This window comes from Peromyscus leucopus, chromosome 14 (genome assembly GCF_004664715.2).
Source record: "Peromyscus leucopus breed LL Stock chromosome 14, UCI_PerLeu_2.1, whole genome shotgun sequence".
In the NCBI taxonomy this organism is placed as follows: domain Eukaryota; kingdom Metazoa; phylum Chordata; class Mammalia; order Rodentia; family Cricetidae; genus Peromyscus; species Peromyscus leucopus.
In genome coordinates, this window is record NC_051075.1 from 75196257 (window position 1) to 75216083 (window position 19827).

General features: G+C 56.0%; 2 protein-coding genes and 1 long non-coding RNA gene across 5 annotated transcripts in view; 2 read left to right on the forward strand and 1 right to left on the reverse strand.

Annotated features, from left to right (window-relative positions):
• LOC114701904 (cholesterol 24-hydroxylase) overlaps window positions 1-10993 on the forward strand; it is a 29184-nt gene extending 18191 nt beyond the window's left edge. The window contains exons 7-15 of one of the 2 annotated variants that reach the window (XM_028882102.1): window positions 994-1104; window positions 1907-2057; window positions 2231-2293; window positions 4461-4533; window positions 6686-6770; window positions 7298-7408; window positions 9331-9419; window positions 9961-10027; window positions 10278-10993. In XM_028882102.1, coding sequence (XP_028737935.1) covers window positions 994-1104; window positions 1907-2057; window positions 2231-2293; window positions 4461-4533; window positions 6686-6770; window positions 7298-7408; window positions 9331-9419; window positions 9961-10027; window positions 10278-10448 — 921 coding nt within the window. In that variant the 3' untranslated portion in view covers window positions 10449-10993. The remainder of the gene's footprint in view (window positions 1-993; window positions 1105-1906; window positions 2058-2230; window positions 2294-4460; window positions 4534-6685; window positions 6771-7297; window positions 7409-9330; window positions 9420-9960; window positions 10028-10277) is intronic. The other variant, XM_028882103.1, reaches the window with a different exon arrangement.
• LOC119089021 lies at window positions 1086-19228 on the reverse strand. Its single transcript, XR_005092803.1, has 4 exons — window positions 19158-19228; window positions 12430-12476; window positions 6311-6468; window positions 1086-1246 (listed from the first exon to the last, which is right to left on the reverse strand). It is a non-coding gene; the product is annotated as an uncharacterized LOC119089021 (long non-coding RNA).
• The window catches only part of Eml1 (EMAP like 1), a 163459-nt gene continuing 160173 nt past the window's right edge, over window positions 16542-19827 (forward strand). Inside the window, exon 1 of one of the 2 annotated variants that reach the window (XM_028882107.1) lies at window positions 16542-16737. In XM_028882107.1, the coding sequence (XP_028737940.1) occupies window positions 16710-16737 (28 nt within the window). In that variant the 5' untranslated portion in view covers window positions 16542-16709. The remainder of the gene's footprint in view (window positions 16738-19827) is intronic. The other variant, XM_028882105.2, reaches the window with a different exon arrangement.

Consider the following 19827-nt stretch of genomic DNA (forward strand, 5'->3'; position numbering starts at 1 on the left):
CCTATTATGAGACTGGGGTTCTGACTCCATCTCCAGAAATGAACCCCCAGAAGTAGGGGGACTGGCTTCAGCTGGTCAAGGCAAAGGTGGATGTTCTTTGAGGCCTGTCTGTCTTTGTTATCCTCTGTACCCCAGTGGGTTATGGCTAGGCCGGTCATAGTAGACTTGGTCATCAGATAGCACAGAGCTGCTTGTCTCAGGTGTGAACAGTGCACTGCTGGTGTGGGTGTGAACAGTGATGTGGTGTGGGTGTGGTGTGGGTGTGAACAGTGCGCTGCGGTGTGGGTGTGAACAGTGCACCGCGGTGTGGGTGTGAACAGTGCACTGTGGTGTGGGTGTGGTGTGGGTGTGAACAGTGCACTGTGGTGTGGGTGTGAACAGTGCACTGCGGTGTGGGTGTGAACAGTGCGCTGCGGTGTGGGTGTGAACAGTGCACTGCGGTGTGGGTGTGAACAGTGCACTGCGGTGTGGGTGTGAACAGTGCACTGCGGTGTGGGTGTGAACAGTGCGCTGCGGTGTGGGTGGTGAACAGTGGCGCTGCGGTGTGGGTGTGAAACAGTGGCGCTGTGGTGTGGGTGTGAACAGTGCGCTGCGGTGTGGGTGTGAACAGTGCGCTGCGGTGTGGGTGTGAACAGTGCACTGTGGTGTGGGTGTGAACAGTGCACTGCTGTGGTGTAACAGGCGCGTGTCACTGCGTGGTGTGAACAGTGCCTCGGGTGGTGTGAACAGTGCACTGTGGTGTGGGTGTGAACAGTGCACTGTGGTGTGGGTGTGCACCTCCAGGGAAGGCTGCAGCTCAGGGAGAAGCAGCGTTGGGCCGGGCAGGAGGAAGAAACTGTCCACTTGACTTGAGGACTTCCCATGGGGTCGGACCCTTCCCGGTCACTGTCGTGTGTGTGACACAGCCAAGGCCCAGGTCTCCAGCTGCACGTGCCAGTCTCTGTGGGTGCGCCCTGTGTCTCCAGGCTTGACTTCAGCTTTCTCTCTCCACAGGCAGCTTTTGGCATGGAGACCAGCATGCTCCTGGGTGCCCAGAAACCCCTGTCCCAGGCAGTGAAGGTCATGCTGGAGGGTATCAGTGCGTCCCGTAACACGCTGGCCAAGGTACTGCCTGCTAACCCTTCCCGGGCGAGCGCATTGCAGCTGTGCCTCCGTGTGCTGACCGCCTCCTTCAGCGACTTTCAGAATGGGTGTCGTGTGCCAGTGTGTCCGAAAGGACTTCCGAATCCAGATGTGCATGCTTTACCTAAAAGTAGAAGGACAAAATCAGAGTGGCTTAATTTAAGTCAGGAGTTAATTTTTGTCTTGTGTTGAACGATCCCCAAAGCAGGCGTTCTAGGGTGCTATGATGACTTCACCATGTCAGATGTTCCTGGAGTCTCCTCTTTGTGTTCCACTGCCCTCAGCACCTCACCTCATTGTCATAAGATGGCTGTTGTAGCTCCAGCTATCACTTCCTTATTCCAGACATGAAGAAGAAGAAAGGGGAAAGGTGATTCCTGAGCCAATCTCCGGGCCCCCTTCTTTCCTGGGGGCCTTCAGTCTCTGAGCTTGCAGCCCCCAACGCCGCCCCATCTTTTCAGCCATTGATTCTACTTCACTTCCCTCTGGCCCTGACTTCTCCTTCCGGGTGCAGCCCTAACTGCCCCTTCCTTCAGGGGCCCTTTCTTCCCAGCGCTGCATGGAGGAAGAAGGGCCTCTCTTCCCACCATTTCTAGGGATTTGGTGCAGGAGGGGGAAGCTCATGCTTGGACACTGTCATCTTGTTCTGGTCTGCCTGGCTGCTTGATCTTTTCTAGAATCTTCTCACGTTCTCCCCGGCACGCTGCTGTCTGGATTTCCGGGTGGGGGCTGGGGAGGGAACGGCAGACCTTAAGGGCCGCCTTGAGCTGGGGCTCTCCTTCAGTTCATGCCAGGGAAGAGAAAGCAGCTGCGGGAAATCCGGGAGAGCATTCGTCTGCTGCGCCAGGTGGGGAAGGATTGGGTGCAGCGCCGCCGGGAGGCCCTGAAGAGGGGTGAGGACGTGCCAGCCGACATCCTCACGCAGATTCTCAAAGGTGCGGGCCGGGGTACCCAGGAGCAGGGCCCGGGGGCGGGGGGTGCTCCTGTCCCACCATCCAACGCTCCTCACCGTTGGCTCTGCCTCTGGCTTCAGAGAAAATGGTGCTCCATGAGCCAGGGGCCTGGGAGCCAGGGCTGCTGTGGGGCTGAGCGTGTCCTTGCCTTTCAGCTGAAGAGGGAGCCCAGGACGACGAGGTCCTCCTGGACAACTTTGTTACCTTCTTCATAGCGGGTGCGTAGCTTGTGGTATGGTAAGGTACCCAAGCTTTGCTCCGGGTACCTTAACCCTGAATGAGTTCAGAGGTTGTCTGAGCCTAGCTCAGGTCCCAGGGGAAGGGAGCCTGTCTGCTTGTTGTCCTTGTGACCTACCTGTTGACTGGGCTGTTGGGGAAGCTTGACTGTAAGTTTAGGGTTCTCTCATTTCAGGTTTATTCAGATTCGTTAGCTTGGCACTGAATGTGGGCCAAGAACATTCTTTGCTCATCTCCTTAGTACTATTACTCACCTAGAAAGCCCCTCCTCTTCAGGAAGTCCTCAGCAATTGCCCACTGAGCACATTAGGCCCAAGTGGAAACCATCCCCATGTCCAGAGCCTGCCTCCTGCCGGCTCCTCCTCATGGGTGAGGCTGTATTTATCCAAGTGGATTTGGTGAGGGCTGTCTCCCCCACCATAAGGACTCTCTGCCCCACAGTAGTGAGGCGGTGTGGTGTGGACGCTCCCATGGCCCTGTGCAGCAGAGATCCCCGCAGATGGCACGAGATGAGTGAGTTTCGGGTGCTAGAAGGGCACAGGCGAACAGAGGTGGAGCAAGTCATGGTCCGTGGCAGAAGTGGACAGACGTGTTTTGCCACATGGATGGGATGTGTCCAGTGGGCAGAAGCCCATGCAGAGACCGTGTCAGAGCTGGACTATAGGGTACCATGCCCACATGGGGTCAAGAGCATCTCTGATGACTGGGGATAGCTCAGGTGGTGAACTGCTTGCTATGTGAGCATCAGGAACTGAGGTTTGGTACAGCATTCCCATCAAAAGGCTGGATGCAGTGACATGCAGCTGTGATCTCTGTGTAGGGAGTGGAGACGGGGATCCCAGGGGCTCACTGGCCAGCCAGCTAACTACCTAATCAGTGAGCTCCAGTCAGGGAGAGACCCTGTCTCAAAACAAGGTGATGGCTCCCAAGGAGTGACTCCTGAGTTGACATCTGGTCTCTGCGTAAAGGCACACAAGTATGCATGTGCACACCTGTGGACGTGTTAGTACATACACATATGCCTGTGCACCCCTGTGAATGTGTCAGCACATGCGCACACATGTGCATGTGCACTCCTGTGAACGTGTATTTCCCCACTTGCACACAGAAAAGAAAGAAAAGTGAAAATAAAATTGCCTCTGGAAGGATGGCAGATCTGTCTGTCCCTGGGAGCCAGGGCCAGTGTGGAACTCCTGAAGAGCCTGAACTTCGTTTTCCCCCCTTTGCGAGCGGGGGCTGCTGTGCTACCCACACTTCCTCCTGTCTCCCCGTGAGGACTGAGCAGTCCTTCCTGACCTCACAGCTCAGACCTAGCCTTGGCCTGTGTGGAGCTGGGGGGCCCAGGAGGGGAGCTGTGCTGTCCAGTTCAGGGCTGTCGTGGCTGAGAGACCCGTAAGAGCAGGTGGCCTTACCTCCTTGCTCCAGCTGGCTGTGAGATGGTTTGGCTAGTCGCTGGTGGCTACCTGATGAATTACTTGCCCCTCTCAAGTGCATTCATGTGACTCAGGGCCTCTCCCCGCAGCCAAGTCACCGTTGGAGGGTTTTGACCTTGTCAACTTGATGGCATCCTTCATGACCTCAGCTTTTCTGAAAGAACCCCTGGCCTTTGATTGGGGAGGTCTCCTTTCAGTCCCTGTGACTGGAGGGGCACCCCCTTCTTGGACCTCAGGGGTTGCAGAAAGCTTTGCTAGGCACACAGAGGCCCGGTCAGGGCCTTGAGCTCCAATACTTTCAACTTCAAGTTTTTGTTTGCGTCAGCTTTTTTTGAGACACTCTGTAGACCAGGATGACCTCAAACTCAGAGAGATCCTCCTGCCTGTGCCTCCTCAGTGCTGGGATTAAAGGTGTGCATCATCCATGTACATCCCTTTGGCTTTCTTTTCTGTAAAATGGGGACAGCTGTGCAGAGGATGGAAAGAGTAGCTTTCCCAGCATCTAAGTGGAGGCATGGGGGCAGGTTTACTCAGCTACTGGCCAACAGAGGGGATGCAAAGACAGACAGACAGACCTACCATCTCTCTCATATCACAGCCTTGGGGGAGGGAAGAGGTGGAGTCTCAGATGCTCCCAAGAACCTGGGATCACAGGGCAGAGGGTGGGCAGCCCCTGCAGCACCACCCAGACCAGTGACTCTCCTTCCTCCTTCAGGTCATGAGACTTCTGCCAACCACCTGGCGTTCACGGTGATGGAGCTGTCTCGCCAGCCGGAGATCGTGGCAAGGTATGAATGCTGCCCTTGGGACTGGCAAAGGGCTTCTCTGATGTCTTTCCAAGGGCTGCCTGTCCCCACATGCTATGGCTGGAACTCTCCAATGGGCCTTGCTTTCCTTTACCCCAAGGCCTTTGTACTTCTTTCCTGGCCCACAGGCCCCATTCCCTGCTTTCTCCTGGAGAACATGTCCACACTCCTCTGGAAAAGCCATCTGGGATCCTTGATGTAGCCATCACCCTGACCTTCCACCCGACTCTACCCCCATTGCTCTAGCTGGGCAATATTTTCTCCAAGGACTGTTGGCTCTGAGTCTTTGTTTGCCAGGATACCAAGAGCTTCAGGCTAGCAAGAACTGTGGTCCCATCCTGCCCACAGTGCACAGAGCATCCTAGCTGTGGCTGACCACCAGCCCTTTAGGTGGTGGGACCAAAGCAGGTAGTGGAGTTGGGGGATGGGATACAGTGCCTGAGCTGGTCAGATCCTAGCTGGCTTCCTTTGCAGATAGGCACCCTCAGGAGTGTCAGAGAGCAGACAGAACCAAACTCAGAGCCCCTGGCCATGCAAGATGCTGTAGGAACTCTTGTGTTATATAAGCATGGATGGCCACCAGCATGAAGGGTAGACGTGAGAGACGGCGTGAGAGTATAATATAGCTTGTTGGGAGCTGGAGAAATGGCTCGGTGATTAGGAGTGCTGGCTGCTTTTCCAGAGGACCCAGGTTTGATTTCCAGCACCCACATGATGACTCAAAACCATTAGTAATTCTAGTTCCGGGGATCCAGTGCCCTCTCTTGGCCTCCACAGGCATTGCATGCATGTGGTACACACAAAATTAAAAAAAAAATAGATTTGGATTTAAAATAAATACTATGTATTAATACATGTGTATATAGATGTGTTAGAAATATGCACTTGGAGGCAGATTGGGGTGTTGCTCAGTGGCAGAGCACTTGCCTAGCATACCCAAGGCCCAGGTTCCATCCCGGATACTGGGAAAATGTGCCACATTTGAGCTGTTTTTAAACTCAAAGCCCAAGGACACTGAGTGCACTGACACCGTGGAGCAAGCCTGGCTACTGCCCAATCCCGGGGCTTCCCATCTCCCGCCTCAAAACTCTGTCCCGTCAAGCAGCTGCACCTTCCGGCCTTCAGTGTTCCGATCTGTCTAGGTGCCTGGCAAGAGCTACATCAGACAGCATGTGTCTGTCTGTGCCTGTGTGTCTGTCTGTGCCTGGGTTATGTTAACTCAGCATGGAGTCCTCGAGGCTCAGGCATGTTGGAGTCCAGGTTAGAACTGCCTTCCTTCTTTTAAAAGTCTAGCTCTGGCCCCATCGTGGGGGTAGAGGGACCTTGGTTTCTCTGGACAAGGTGACATTTGGGCAGCTTCTGTCCCTTGTTCACTGCCCCCCAGCTGTGGTGACTATGGGCATGCAGCTGCACCAGCCATGGTGACTATGGGCATGCAGCTGCACCAGCCATGGCCACTATGGGCATGCAGCTGCACCAGCCATGGCGACTATGGGCATGCAGCTGCACCAGCCATGGTGACTATGGGCATGCAGCTGCATCTTCAGTTGCTGTCTTTAGAGCTTTTGGGTTTCCACCCTGAGGTAGAATTACCAGACTATATTTCTGATTTTAATTTTGTGGGGAGCTACCGCCCTGCTTCCCACGGTAGCTACACAGCTTTCTGTCCTCACCCATGCTACACCCGTGTCCCAGACTGTCCTTGGCTCCACATTATTTGTTATTTTCAGGTCTTGAAATTTATTCACTTTTCACTCACCGCCATCCTGAGGGGTGTGAAGTGGTTCAGATCCATCGGAGGCTTCAGCCTCCCTGGACCATTCTTGCTGGTGTTTCCGGTTGTGGCTGCTGCCAGTCCACTGGGTGGGCATCCTCTGTGAAGGGCTGTGTGGGCCGTGATCCTTCCTAAGGCTGCATCTGAGCAAGAAACAATGGTGGATATTTTAAGGATCCAGGGACGCGGATCCTATTTGCTCTTAGATGTGGCTGGGCTGGGATGCCGCTGCCTGTCCCAAGGGGAGAGGCAGTGTGTGCTGGTGGGAACCGCATGCCCCGCTCTTTATCCTCCTTCTGCCTGTTGCTTTAAAGAGCAGAGGCTTCTCTCCAGAGGTGAGTTCTCTGTCTTACCTGGCAGGCTGCAGGCCGAGGTGGATGAGGTTGTCGGTTCCAAGAGGCACCTGGACTACGAGGACCTGGGGAGACTACAGTACCTGTCCCAGGTGAGCAGTGTGGGTGAGTGGCCGGTGGGGAGGTGTGGGCCGTCCGTCAGGCCTGCTGCCTTGCTGGGCCCTCCTTGGAGCCAGAGCTCCCTTGGACTCCACAGCAGGATGGAGAAGTCCTCCCACCCCCAAGTACGTAGCCAGGGTTGGAAAGCGGCCCTTTAGTAATGGGGCTGAAACTGAACCTCCAGGCAAGGCTGGTTCCAAAGCTTTCCCCCTCGCAGCTGGCTCAGCAGACTCCTCCCATTCAGCCAAGCAGAGGGCTCCCCTGTGCCCCAGGCAGCCATCCTCTGGGAAGAGAGGAGCCCTGCCTTATGGTCCCAATGCTGCCCCTGTGTCCTTCTCCATTGGGCCTCAGTTTCTCCTTTGGTCACATGAGGCGTTGGACACTACATCAAGGGTGATATTCTGGGAATCTGGGCCATCCTGGGACAGGATGTGCTCAGTAGGAATGGGATGGGGACAGAGCGCACGGCTCCTGCCTTGGGTCTCCTGAGCTCCTGCGTCCTCTTACATGTCTCCTGTAGGTCCTCAAAGAGTCTCTGAGGCTGTACCCACCAGCATGGGGCACCTTCCGCCTGCTGGAGGAGGAGACCTTGATCGATGGGGTCAGAGTTCCCGGCAACACTCCTCTCCTGGTGCGTGGCGGGGGGCCCTCAGGCAGGCTGGCCTGTTTGTTCCCAGGGTGGCCAATTTGGGACTGTCCCTGAGTTCAGAGGAGCCACAGGCCTGTTACCATCATGACACTCACTTTCCTGGCTGCCCTGTGCTTGCCCGAGTGTCCCTGTGACCCTGCCAGGTCCTCTTCTCCCTTTCACATGCCCAGCAAACAGGTCTAGAAAGGAAATGCTCCATATGCAGCTCAAGATTCTGGGCCTTAGTCAGTTTCCGGGGGCTCCAGAGCTGGCAGGAGGGAGATATGGAATGTTCTTGGAGTCATCCGTGACTCGTGTGTGTGTGTGTGTGTGTGTGTGTGTGTGTGTGTGTGTGTGTGCTGTATCTACATGTGTGTGAGATGTATGCATGCATATGGGTGCTCATGGATGTAGAAGCTGGGGGCCGATGTCAAGAATCATACTCAGTCCCTTTTCCACCTAACTCATTGAGTCGGGGTCTCTTAACCAAACCCAAAGCTTGCAGGTGTGGCTAGTCGGCTAGTCTCTGGCCAGCCTGCTCTGGGGAGTTTGTCTGGAGTTGCAGCAGGGCAGCCGTGCTCACCTGGCATTTTAAGTGGGCTTCGGTGCTCTGACCTCTGGCCCTCATGCTTACATAGCAAGTGCTTTAACCGCTGGGCATCTCCCCAGTCTTTGACCAGCCCCCCCCCCATTAGCTCTTCTCCTTCCTTATGCCCCTCCCCCACGGCTGTCCTCCTCCTGCCCTCGACCTGTTATACCCAGCTGGACTGTGTGCAGTTCTGTGGTGTGTGTTTCACTCACTCACTGGGCTCATTGTAATGGTCCCCGCCATATCCTCACCCATCTCTGCATGCACTCGCCCACCCCCGGGACTGATCACTGTCCTTCCCAGGAGTGGTCCTATCCTTAGTTTAGCACTTGCTGTGGCCTTGCTCTGTCTGTGGATGTGGATGGATCCTGAGTGGGTGTGTCCACTCAATGCCCAGATGCTGTCCCCACCAGGGCTGACAGAGGCAGCCACAGGCACAGCAGGACTGTTCATAAGTAGGGACAGAATTCCGAGTAGCAAAGCAGGATGAGGGTGCATGCAAGGCTTTGATGTATAGAGGAGGCCTCTCCCCAGCTCCCTGGTCACCCCTGCCTTAGGTTCCTGTGATCCTGGTTCATCCTTGCATGGTATTAGGTGGCAGGTACCAAAGCCAGTCCATTCATGTGTATAAGATAATGCCCCAGCAAATACCCTGGTTCACAGTAGATCCCCCGGCTCCTCAGCTTGCCCCCTGCTGCCCCTCATTTCACAGTTCAGCTCCAGGCTGCTGTTCTCACAGGGAAGGGAGGTGAGCAGGCCCAGCGTGGCCAGTGCCCATAGCCCAGTTAGGGGCTCTTCCGGGGCTAGACTCCTAGCCCATGAAGACCCAGGGCATAGAGGGTGTGGTGTACCAGCTCTCTCAGGAGGCACAGTGAGTTCAGGTTGGGCAGCTGTTTCCCCAGCTTCTGCCCTGAAGGCTGGAGTGAGCTTGAGGTGAAGGAGGGGTCAGCCTGCAGTGATCAGGAGGGAGGTGCCCCCCAGCACCGGGCCTCAGTCTGGCCACTTAGTTGCTGGGTGACTTCAGGTAAGTCTCTGAGCCCTGTTACCTCATCTATAAAACAAGAGTCACTGTGGCTGCCCACAGGGCTGTGCCAGGCATGGGGTGGTCCAGCACACCCTGAGGATGATGGTGTATCACAGTGTCCTCCTCTTCCTCTTTGAGGTTTTTTCCAGGGGGTCAGTGGAATATCACATCTCTCTAAGTTGGTAGAAAGGGGCTGTGTTCCACATCAGCGGGGGGGGGGTGGTGGGTTGGGGGGGGGGGGGGGTTGCAAGTGGGTTGGGAGGTGCAAGGAGAACCCTGGGAACCAGAGACACCAGCTCCTTTGCCTGGCAGTTCAGCACCTATGTCATGGGGAGGATGGACACCTACTTTGAGGACCCACTGACCTTCAACCCCGACCGCTTCAGCCCTGGAGCGCCCAAGTAAGTCCCCCTGTGAGCTGCCATGATGAGGTCTGTGAGAGAAGGCTTCTGGGCTGAGCTACCTGCACCCACAGAATCCATTCCTCCAGAACCCTGGGAGGGGGCTGTGGGGGACATCATAGCTCAGGGACATTGGGTCACTTGCTGTCTTGAGTTCCTTTTCTGTTGCCATGACAGAGATTCTGACAAAGTTGACTCAAGGGGAAAGATCTCGAGGCAGCTAGCTAGCATGTGGTTTATTCAGCACCGAGGCAAGAGGTTAGGGTATGCTAATGTCAGTCAGTGCTTGCCTTGCTCTCTCCATCTCGCGCAGTCCAGGATGCCCTACGCAGTGGGAGGGGCTTCCCACCCAGTTACTGCCTCCTCTCGGCTCCTGGTTCTGCCGAGTAGACGGTTAACGCTGACCATCATCCGTCCAGGGGCAGAGCTCAGCACTTTGCTGAAGGTGGCTCTGCTCCTGGCCCCAACCTGGTTGTAGGAGGGGACGGTTGTGGGGACACCCTGCTCCGTGTGCTGACTCGGAAGGGCCTCTCTCCTGCAGGCCACGGTTCACCTACTTCCCCTTTTCCCTGGGCCACCGCTCCTGCATCGGGCAGCAGTTTGCTCAGGTAGGAGGTGTAGGGCCTGGGGTCCCCAAAAAATGACTGCAGGGGGCGGCTGGGGTGGGCTGAGAAAGGAGAGCCTACACATCTGTGTCTCTCCCCTGCCTCTCTCTCCTCCCTTTCCTCCCTTCCTCCATGTGTCTCCACTGCCTCCCTATCTCCCCCTTCCTTCCATGCCCCCTCTTTCCTTCCTCTGCTCCCCCTCCTCCCCTCCCTCCCTCCCTCCCTCCCTCCCTCCCATGCCCTGCCCCTACAGATGGAGGTGAAGGTCGTTATGGCCAAGCTGCTTCAGAGGCTTGAGTTCCGGCTGGTGCCCGGGCAACGCTTTGGACTGCAGGAGCAGGCTACACTCAAGCCACTGGACCCAGTGCTGTGCACCCTGAGGCCCCGGGGCTGGCAGCCTGCACCCCCACCCCCACCCTGCTGAGCCCTGGGTAGGGTCAGACTCCTCGGGCCATGGCCACCCACTGGCATCCCTGACCCTTCTGCCACCTTCCATGATGGCTCCTGGCGGGCCCTGTACCCTCGCCTGCTTCACACCCTCAGTGCTTCCTGTCATCTGCTGGCTTTTCAGCCCTTCCTGGTGGGCTCTGCCTGACTCCCAGCCTCTACTGCCACCACCGCCGCCACCATTGTCTCTCCTCTGAACTTCTGCACTGGCCACACCCTCAAAAGAGACACCCTAACTCTTGCACACTCCCTAAAATCTTCAAGTGACACATCCCCCAGGAAGCCCTCCTTGCTACCCACGGCCGGGCCAGGGTCCCTCCTCTGTGCTCCCTCGGTCACTTGTGCTACCTCTAACACACTGACCACACTGTATTGTGAATGTCTGCTCATGTGACCAGCTGCCCTGCCAGGCTGTGAGTGCCACGGGGCAGGGTCTGTGTGCACTTCGTCTCTGAGGCCCCTGTTGCTAACTAGGGTCTGGAACAGAGTCGATGCCCAATAAATGTGTGTTGACTGCATGAATGAATGGCCGCCCAGGCCACAATGCTCTTCTTTCTTCTGGGTGCAGGGTGGGGTGATGAGGTTGATCCCTGGGGGCTGGTACAGCTCCGGAAGCTGCCTGCTTAGAAACGGCCCTAGAGAGGCCCAGACAATACCACTGTGCAAGAAGCCTGCCTGTTACCAGAAGGGCCCTGTTTTAGCAGAAACCAGTTCCCTATGGGTAGTCTGTGCAACAGGGTGCTGAGTGCTCTGGGATTACAGGAAGGGTCCTGGCATCAAGAGCTTGACTTGAGACTGGTGTGGAGGGGCTGGTCCTTGCGGTTGAGGTGGGCATCCATACCTACCTCACACCTGTGGGCACAGTGTCGCACCTACTGACCCAGCCAGAGGAGGCTCTTGGCAGCCCTGAGGTTTAGGAGTGTGTCAGACCTCAAGATAGAGGAAACCTTTTTATAGGCTGCCAGCCAGGGGGCATGGTCCCAGCTCCTTTCTCCACTGGGAGCCAGTGTCAGAGACAAGCTGCCCTCACCCAGTCAAGACCCCCTTTGCACACCAGGGAGGTGTAGACCTGTGAGCACCTTCCTTATACATTGCCTCCCGTGGTCCTTGGCAGTCTGAACAGTGGCTCTCAGAAGCTTCCCAAGGGACAGACCAAGGCTAAGGAAGGCAGTGATTTGCTCTGCACAGTTGGGACCTGGGGTGCAGCTGGGAACAGGGGAGCGTGTAGCTGGGTTCCTGGCCTGTCCCTGCCCCAGCCCAGGCTGCCCTGTACAAGGACTTTGGTCTCAGCAGAGCATTGGGGACATCCCTGGAGCTGCAGGCCAGGTTCCTGCTGCCCTTCCTCTGCTCTCTGTCTCTTTCAGGTACCCGGACCGGAATCACCACTCAGTGGGAATAGCCAGCCTTGGCCTCTGCTCTCTCTTTCAGGTACCCGGACCAGAATCACCACGCACTGGGAATAGCCAGCCTTGGCCTCTGTTTTACAGGCCAAGCCATCCCTGCCTCGTCACTGAGCCCACCAGCCCTTTCCATAGGCCCTTCCCAGGGTGCTGCTCTCTCTCATGCTGTCCTCAGCCCTGACCTGCCCCGACTCCTGCACCCTGCCCAGGGCACCTCTCAAGTTCACCGGCCGCCTGCCCCATGCATGCCAGCCCCCGTTTTCTGCCATGGCTGCGCCTGACCCCCACAGGACAGCACCTCCCTCCTCACCCACCCGAAAGGGTCACAGGTCACTGCACCTCACTCAGCACTGTAGGGGCACAACCTGGCCTCACTTGGAGGATCCGCTCTTTCCAGAAGTGTCAATTTGCCTGTGTTAGCATCCTCTGATTTGGACTGGTAATTTCTGAGCCCGAGTCTTCACATTCTTATTGCTCCAAATCCTCCCAGGGGACAGAAATGGAAAAATCAGGATCACAGTTATAACAGAGTCAGGACACACCCACGGCCCTTCATACCTGGTGGCCTGTTACTGCAGGCCTGAGTTAGATCTTTGTGCTGGAACCTAAAGGAAGAGAGATAAAGGTCAGGAAGGGTCCCCTGCCACCCCCTGCCAATGCCCAGACCTCCTGAGCCACACCCTACCACACAGTGGACTGTCTGAGGGGCGGGACCTCAGTCATGCGGAGGTCAAATCCTGATCCTCCTTGTCATTGACTTTGAAGCTTGGACTTCAGTTTCTTTATTCAAAATGGAGGACAGATAGCAGGACTCACTTCTCTGGGCTGGTGGACCAGTTAGGCGAGTTCATGCATGGAGTGACGGGTGGCACAGAGCCTGCGAATCCCTTCCCTGTGGCCATAATTAACATCTTTATTGCTAGCTCCTAGTAGGGAAGGGCCGGCTTAGGAAAGACTTGCAGTCCCCAGAGGAGCCACATGAGGGCACCCTGGAGCAGCTCTGGGATGACCTGCTCACCCATTATGGCAGGGTGCTCTGAGCCTTCCACACCCTGCTGGGGGCTTGGGGTTGGAAGGTGCCAGGTCAGTGTCCTGCTGGTCAGCAACCTGGCCCTCAATTTTTAATACCTTTCCTAGAGATGGACCTGGACTGTGGGATGCTGGAAAGGGGAAAACCTTATGTCAAGAGCCAGCTGGAACTCAGAGGCCGCAGATGGGATCACTGGCCAGAAATGCTGAATGGGAGGGGGCTGAGTGCAGGCTCTCTCACACTGCTTGAGATGCCCTCCCCAGGGCTCTGGAGTGTTGCTTCCTCCTTGCCTGCCTCTAGGCAATGGTGTTCCCTCTTTTGTAAACTTGGACACAAGAACGTGGGAGGGCATGCGCTCTGAATCCATGGCAGGAAGCTTCTAGTATCCACACTCAGGTAGGCAGTTTATACTCTAACTTTCCCCACACCTTGAGACCCTTTAACAGTGGGTTGCTCCAGCTCCCAAGCAGAGCAGCTACCCCAGCAGGAGGCATGCTGGGAATTCTCACTGCCTGGGGTAAGGTGTGGGTTCTGATCCTCTGAGAGAGTGGAGTCGAAAAGGAGGTTGGGGATTCTGTCGGGTGCTGGCTCATGGGGAAACACCCACTTTGCTGGGTTCAATTTCCAGCTGCACCAAAGGAAGCTTGGCAGGGGTAAGAGTGGAGGACAGCTGTAACAGGAGTATCTTATCCGTCTAGGTGGCCAGCCAGGTTCCAGAGTCTATCCTGGATGGGGATGGGTGGGAGTCAAGGGACCCATTTCTGTCTCCCACTCCATCTTCAGGCCTTAGCTGGGGGTTTAATCCAAGAGTAGAGTCTGTGACCAAGCCCTTTGCTGGCCCTTGTACCAGGGCAAGGGCCTGTCTCTGTGTGAGAGACCCCAGGGAGGGCAATAGTAGAGACAGCCTGATGGCCTGTTGAGCACTACTTACAATGGCATGTTTGGGTTCAGCTTCCTGGAATATGTATGAGGTCTCAGTTCTATGGACACAGCTTAAGGAGGTTTTCCCTGTCACAAGGCCCAAGGCAGGGTGGGGGCCTCAGTGTCCGCCAGCCTTGCCCCAGTTGCGGACCCGAGGGTGGGAAGTCTTCCCATGAGGCTTTTCTGCTGCCACCACAAGGTAAGGTTCTTAGGGCCGTAAACCAGATGTGGGAGCTCCCTCTGCTCCTCCTACCCAGGGATACTAGAGCAGCTGGAGCATCCTGCCCGGCCTCTCTCCCGGCCTGGAGCCTGGAGGCTGCCCAGGGAGTGTTTTACTTATGTGCCTGGGCTGGACCAGGGGGGCTGGGTGTGCAGAATTAAATTCCAGAACTGTGCTGGAGCACACGGGTGTGTATATGAGTGTGTGTGTGTGTGTGTGTGTGTGTGTGTGTGTGTGTGTGTGTTCTGTGTGTCTCAGGCTGTGTGTAGCTGGGTGTGTCTGACCTTATCCTTGCTGGAGGAGGTGTCTGTTCTAATCAGAGTTGGTGGAACACGTGAGATCACCTCCCTGAGCCAGGCCTTGTCCAAACAGCCTTCCTTCCATGCTCAGCCTACACACAGAGTTCGGGCCTCCACGACAAGGCCACCTGGTCAGGAAGCACAGTCTTTGCACTACAAGCACTACAGCTTGTCGGTGTAGACACGCACCCGCCTTCAAGTCCCGCCCACTGAGGTCCTAGGGGAGGCTGTATGTTCTCCTACCCAAGGTCGAGAGAGAGCAGGGTGTCTCCAGCAAAGAGGAGATGCTGGACACCCAAGGCCGGGCCAGGTGACCTGGGGTAAGTGAGTGTAGCAGGGTAAAGGGATAGGAAGTGGGCCTCCTCTATGACCATGTCACCCCGACTTCAGGCTCAGGGCTGGGCCCCACTGGTGTGTCCAGTAGATAGGTGACCTTCCGTTCCCTATTCTCTTTTAAAGGCCCCAGTTCCTGCCAACATCTCTCATCCCACCTGCTGGGCTCTTGCCATTCTTGGGGTGCCATGAGCTCGCTCTTATACCCGGCCCCTCTCCTGCACACCCATTACCCCTGATCCTTTGCTAGGTTTCTGCTAAACACTTCCCCGTAGGATTCCCTGACCACCTGCCCTGCCCTCCTGACCTTAGGACCCTGCAGCAGCCTGGGTCCTCGGGCGATTGCACAAGGCCTTGTTAGAGCCCTGGTAGCGGCCACCATGCTGTGCCCCCCACCAGCAGGTGTTGGGATTGGCACCAGGTGCTGGTGGGCTAGAGATAGTCAACTTCAGCACGAGCTGGCAGAAGCCTGGCGGCACATGTGCAAATGCCTGCCTCACGTACATAGACACATCTATGCATATGAGGCACATGTATGTGCATGTGTGTTACATGCTCACATGGGAGCCCATACCCACATTGTCACATACACACTCCATTTGCCCACTACCAAACAGCTATACACACATGCCCACCCACCTGCCCACAAATTCTCATACATGCAGTGTGCTTATTCGCTGCTATTATGATCTCAAGGACAAGAGAATCAAGTTGTTGTTGTTTTTTTTTTTTCTCCTCACACATGTTCCCACAATAAAGAGAACAGGAAGGGACTTGGGGCCAAGGACAGGAAGGGGAAGTGGCCTGGACACAGGAGCTGATACTGGGCTGTCCCTCTGGGCGGGGCGGCTCCAGGGAAGGAGGCAGGAGGCTCCCTGTGGCACCTCGGCAGCCCCTGCCACTGTCCTGCCAGGGACTGCCACCTCTTTCCTTTGCCCCTGCTAGCTCACATTCCTGGAACAGATGTCGTAGCCAGACAACTCTTTCAGGAAGAGCACAAAAGCATCCCGGGTCTCTCTGCTTGAGTTCATTCCCTGATCCTCCCCCTGTACCCCCTTTGCTTGGACCTGCTTCACTTCCTGTGTGTCCCACAACTGGAAGGACCCCAGATCCCAGGGGTCCAGGAAGCATAACACTGGGGGGATGCCCCCGGGAGCCCTGGTCCTACACTAGAACTGCCCACTGCCCTTTGGGAATCAGGAGAGGACTCAGTTGAATCTTAGTCAAGCATACAGCGAGCACATACTAAGTGCTTGGAGCAATGTGTTCTCTCAACCGTGTGCTTCCTGTGTGAGCACAGGAGTCACCTCACTTCCCCTGTAGGGAGCTCCCTCACTTCACATAGCTCCCCAACACGTGTAGAGCTGAGTGCACCCTGTGCGTGTCCAGAGTGTGGGTGCTCTTGGCTAAACAAAGGCAAGGCTTCCTATGCCTTGGAGACAGACAGCCTGGCTCCAGATCCCGGTTACACCCCTAGAAGGCTGGTTTCCCTTCAGGGTCACTTAACCCTGCCTGTGACATGGACCTGATGTGGCTGTCTGGAAAGCAGAAGGAAACGACAAGCGTGGCCATGCTCTGCATGCCTCCTGGTACCAGCATGCACTCGCTGGCAGCATCCCTTGATAGTCTCTTACACTAAATGCCCATAAATGGTCCTGGCTCAGTAGGTGGGACCAACCACCAGGAGGGAGGGAATAGGCATTCCATAGTCTCCAGAGCTGGGGTTCTGGGGGCTGGCCCAGCATCCAGGGGTGCAACGGCTTCTCAGGCAACATTCCGGGGCTGCTGAGGAGAGGCCCCAGGCAAGGGAGGGCAGTGCCTAGAATTATCCACCAATCGCACAGGTTCCTGGCACCGGGAGCACGCTCTTATCTGCCCAGCCCAACATGGGGGGGTGGCCAGGCTGGCTGAGGCAGGACACTGCCTAGGGGCTGGACACAGAGCAGTCCCAAGCCGGGCTGGGTGGGTGACGGCTGTGGAGGGCTCTGAGTGTCCCTGCAGGCTGGTGGCCAGCTGGCCGCCCATCTCCCCCACCATGTCGGACGGCGAGGGCCCCTCAGCTGGTGAGTGGCAGTTGCTATATTTACCGGCCATGGCTCCGGTTGCAAAGGCAAGGCCTCCGGTCACCAAGGGCACCCGGCCCCCCACAGGCTGCAGGCAGCAGTGAGGTGGGGACCCCCTCCTCCTCGCTTGACACTTGGGAGCTGCAGCCCAGCGTGGGCAGTTTGAGTTCCAGAGCTCAGTTCTGACCGCACCCCCGATTTCCTAGCAGGCTTTAGCAGGAAGCTGTGCTTATAACAAATTCTCAGGCTGTCAGCCCGGAGAAGGGGCAGCGCTGACCACAGGGTGCAGGAATCAAGCTGGGGGCTGGGCTTCCAAGTGGGTGCAGGGTGCATGGCCTCTGACACCATATGCAAGAGAAGGCATGGAACCATGAACCTGGGGTGCTTCACAGGGCCTGGGAGGTTTCCTGGGACCCTGAACCCACTGGGATGTCCTGAGCCCCTCCACCGGCTCAAGATCAGCTCGCTGAGACCTCCAAACCCTCTGGACTGGAGGTGGCTAGGGAGACAGGTGAGAGGAGATGCAGTCAGATTCTGGGTCCTGCCCACATGCCCAGACATGTGGTGGGGATTGGCTGTCTCAAATAGTGGGCAGGCTGTGATGTTTTCCTTGAACTAGCCTGGGGCAGGGTGGGTGCAGAGGACAGGATGATCAGTGTTTACTGTGGAGCTCTGGAGTAATCGGTCCAGGTCCCGATCTATAGGTTGTGTGACATCGATCATGTGGTTTGATTTCTCTGAGTTTCAGTGTCTGTAAGTGACAATGGGAATGTGGTTTCACAGTGTGTGAAAATTATGATAATGTACAAAAGTGTCTGCTGGTGCCCAGTATGTCGTAAGTGCAGTGGCTCCTTTGAGACAGAGTAAGAGGGGACTGAGGGCAGATGTTCAGAGGTACACACGGCCTGGGCATCTCCCTGCAGCGGTGTCCTTGGTAAGACACGGCTCAGTTCTGGCCCATAGAGTCTTGATCCTAAAACCTCGCCTTGGTGATTCTTGGGCTTTCACAGGCACGCCAAGCTGTCCCGGGAGGCACTGTGACATCTGATGGACAGTCTGGGCCTGGCTCTGGGTGTGCATGTGTGTCGGGAGGGAGACATGGACAAAAGCAGCCTGACCTCGCCTGCTTCCAGTGGGCGCCAGCAGAGCTGGCTGCCAGGCATTGCTGCTCCGGCTGTGGAGGCCACCGGTGCCTGGGGGGCAGCCAACAGCAGTCTCTGGCTGGCCAGGCCCCACACCTGACACAAACCCGGAATAGCTCTGTCCCTGCACCCGGGACACAGCCCTCATTTTAGCAGTTTGTAAAGCCACCCGTAGGTAGAGTATTTCAGGAAGGCTAAGACAATTTTTAGCCTGCCAGGGCAATGGCGTGGTACTGAGTGCGCATGTGTGTTGAGCCTGGGGTCCAGAGTGTCCTCTCTGTCTCTTCCCTGACTAGGAGAGAGGCATTGGGCTGGTAGGCTGGGGCTGGGTCACTACTAGTTCATTTTGTCCTGGCTCAGCAGAGGCCCTGCGCAAGCTCTGAGCATCATTTTCCTGGTTGTAAAACACAACGCAGTGGTCTTTGTCCTCCATATATGAGTTTGACCTAGACTCTTGTTTGAGAACATAAACATGCCCTGCTAAGGAGGCTGAGGCAGGAGGATTTAAAGTTTGAGGCCAGCCTCAGCTACAAAGAGAGGCCCTGTCACAAACAAACAAACAAACAAACAAACAAACACCCACAAAGCAACAAAAAACAAAAGAGACACCTTCCCTTAAACAACAGCAAGCCAAACTAGACAGTGGGGGCAGGGTAGCCGGATCTGGGCAGGAAAGTCTCCTGACATTCAGGTTTCTCCAGGACTCCTGCCTCCGGCAACAGACCCAGGAAGCTGCCGTGGAATCTCCCTGTTGTCCCTAACCAGTCTCAGGGACTGTGACAACAGTGTCAACATTCTTGAGACCTGCGAGCCCTTGGGTGTTGCTCTATAGTTCATCTCTTGTGGGGGCAGTGAAGGGGTTCTCCCCTTCATGCTGCAGTAAGAATCAAGGAACCCCAAACATGTAGCACCATTAAAATGATGCCAGTGCTGGTCAGCAGTGTGAGGGGCTGTCTCGTCAATAAGTAAGATGCCGTGCAGAGAAGGAAAGCAAATGGATAGGCCTATTTACTGCCTGGAGGTGCATGACATCAACTCCACTGTACAGCTAAGAAAACTGAAGTCCAGGGGGCAGATGGCATGCCCAAGGGCATCCATCCCACTGCTGCAGCATTCAGCAGAGACCAGAACCAAGCTCACCCCATTTTCTTTACTCAGTACCCAGGTTAGGTCCTCATTCCAAGAGTCTCTGCCTTCAGCAACACCCCTTTATTCAGAGATAGCTAGAGCTCAACACTGCCTCCAATTATCTGGAGCCTGTAAAAAAATATGTCGTACCTTGTTAGGGCATCCGAGCGCAGAGCGCAGCGGGCGGTACAGACTGCGATCTATGGCCCTCTGCCTGGGCGGGCAAGCCTGGAGGAGGCTAAGGTTACCCAGGAGTCAGCACTGTATTTATAGCAGGAACGGCCAGCCCGCTGAAACACGGCCTTTTCAGTGCCTGCATTTTAGACTAGACTCTCCCTGGGTGCAGGCGTGACTTGGATGCATCACGTGACCTGACAAAGTCTTAGTTTCAACATTGGTAAAATGAGGGCTTGCCCCATTCCTCACTGGGTCTGTGTTTAGCACCTTCTGGACATCCCAGCTCTGAAGGGACTTATTCCACACATCCCAACATTCCTGTGTTGACCTTACCAGCATCCAGTCCCTTTCAATAGGAAGGAGCAGCCCGGTCTCCGGCTGCCAGTTTCTCCTGGTTTAGGAAGGGAAATGACGTGTGCAGTCAACTCTGAGCCCTAAGAACAGCCTGCTGCATGATCAGATAGCAGTGACTGCAGTCAGACCAGCTCAGGGTTCAAATCCCTGCTCTACCACTCACTGGCTCTGTGGCCCTGAGCAACTCATTTACTTGATGGGTGAACATTTGTCCTACTGGAGAGCGGAGTGTGTGTGTGTGTGTGTGTGTGTGTGTGTGTGTGTGTGTGTGTGTAACCATAACTGAGTA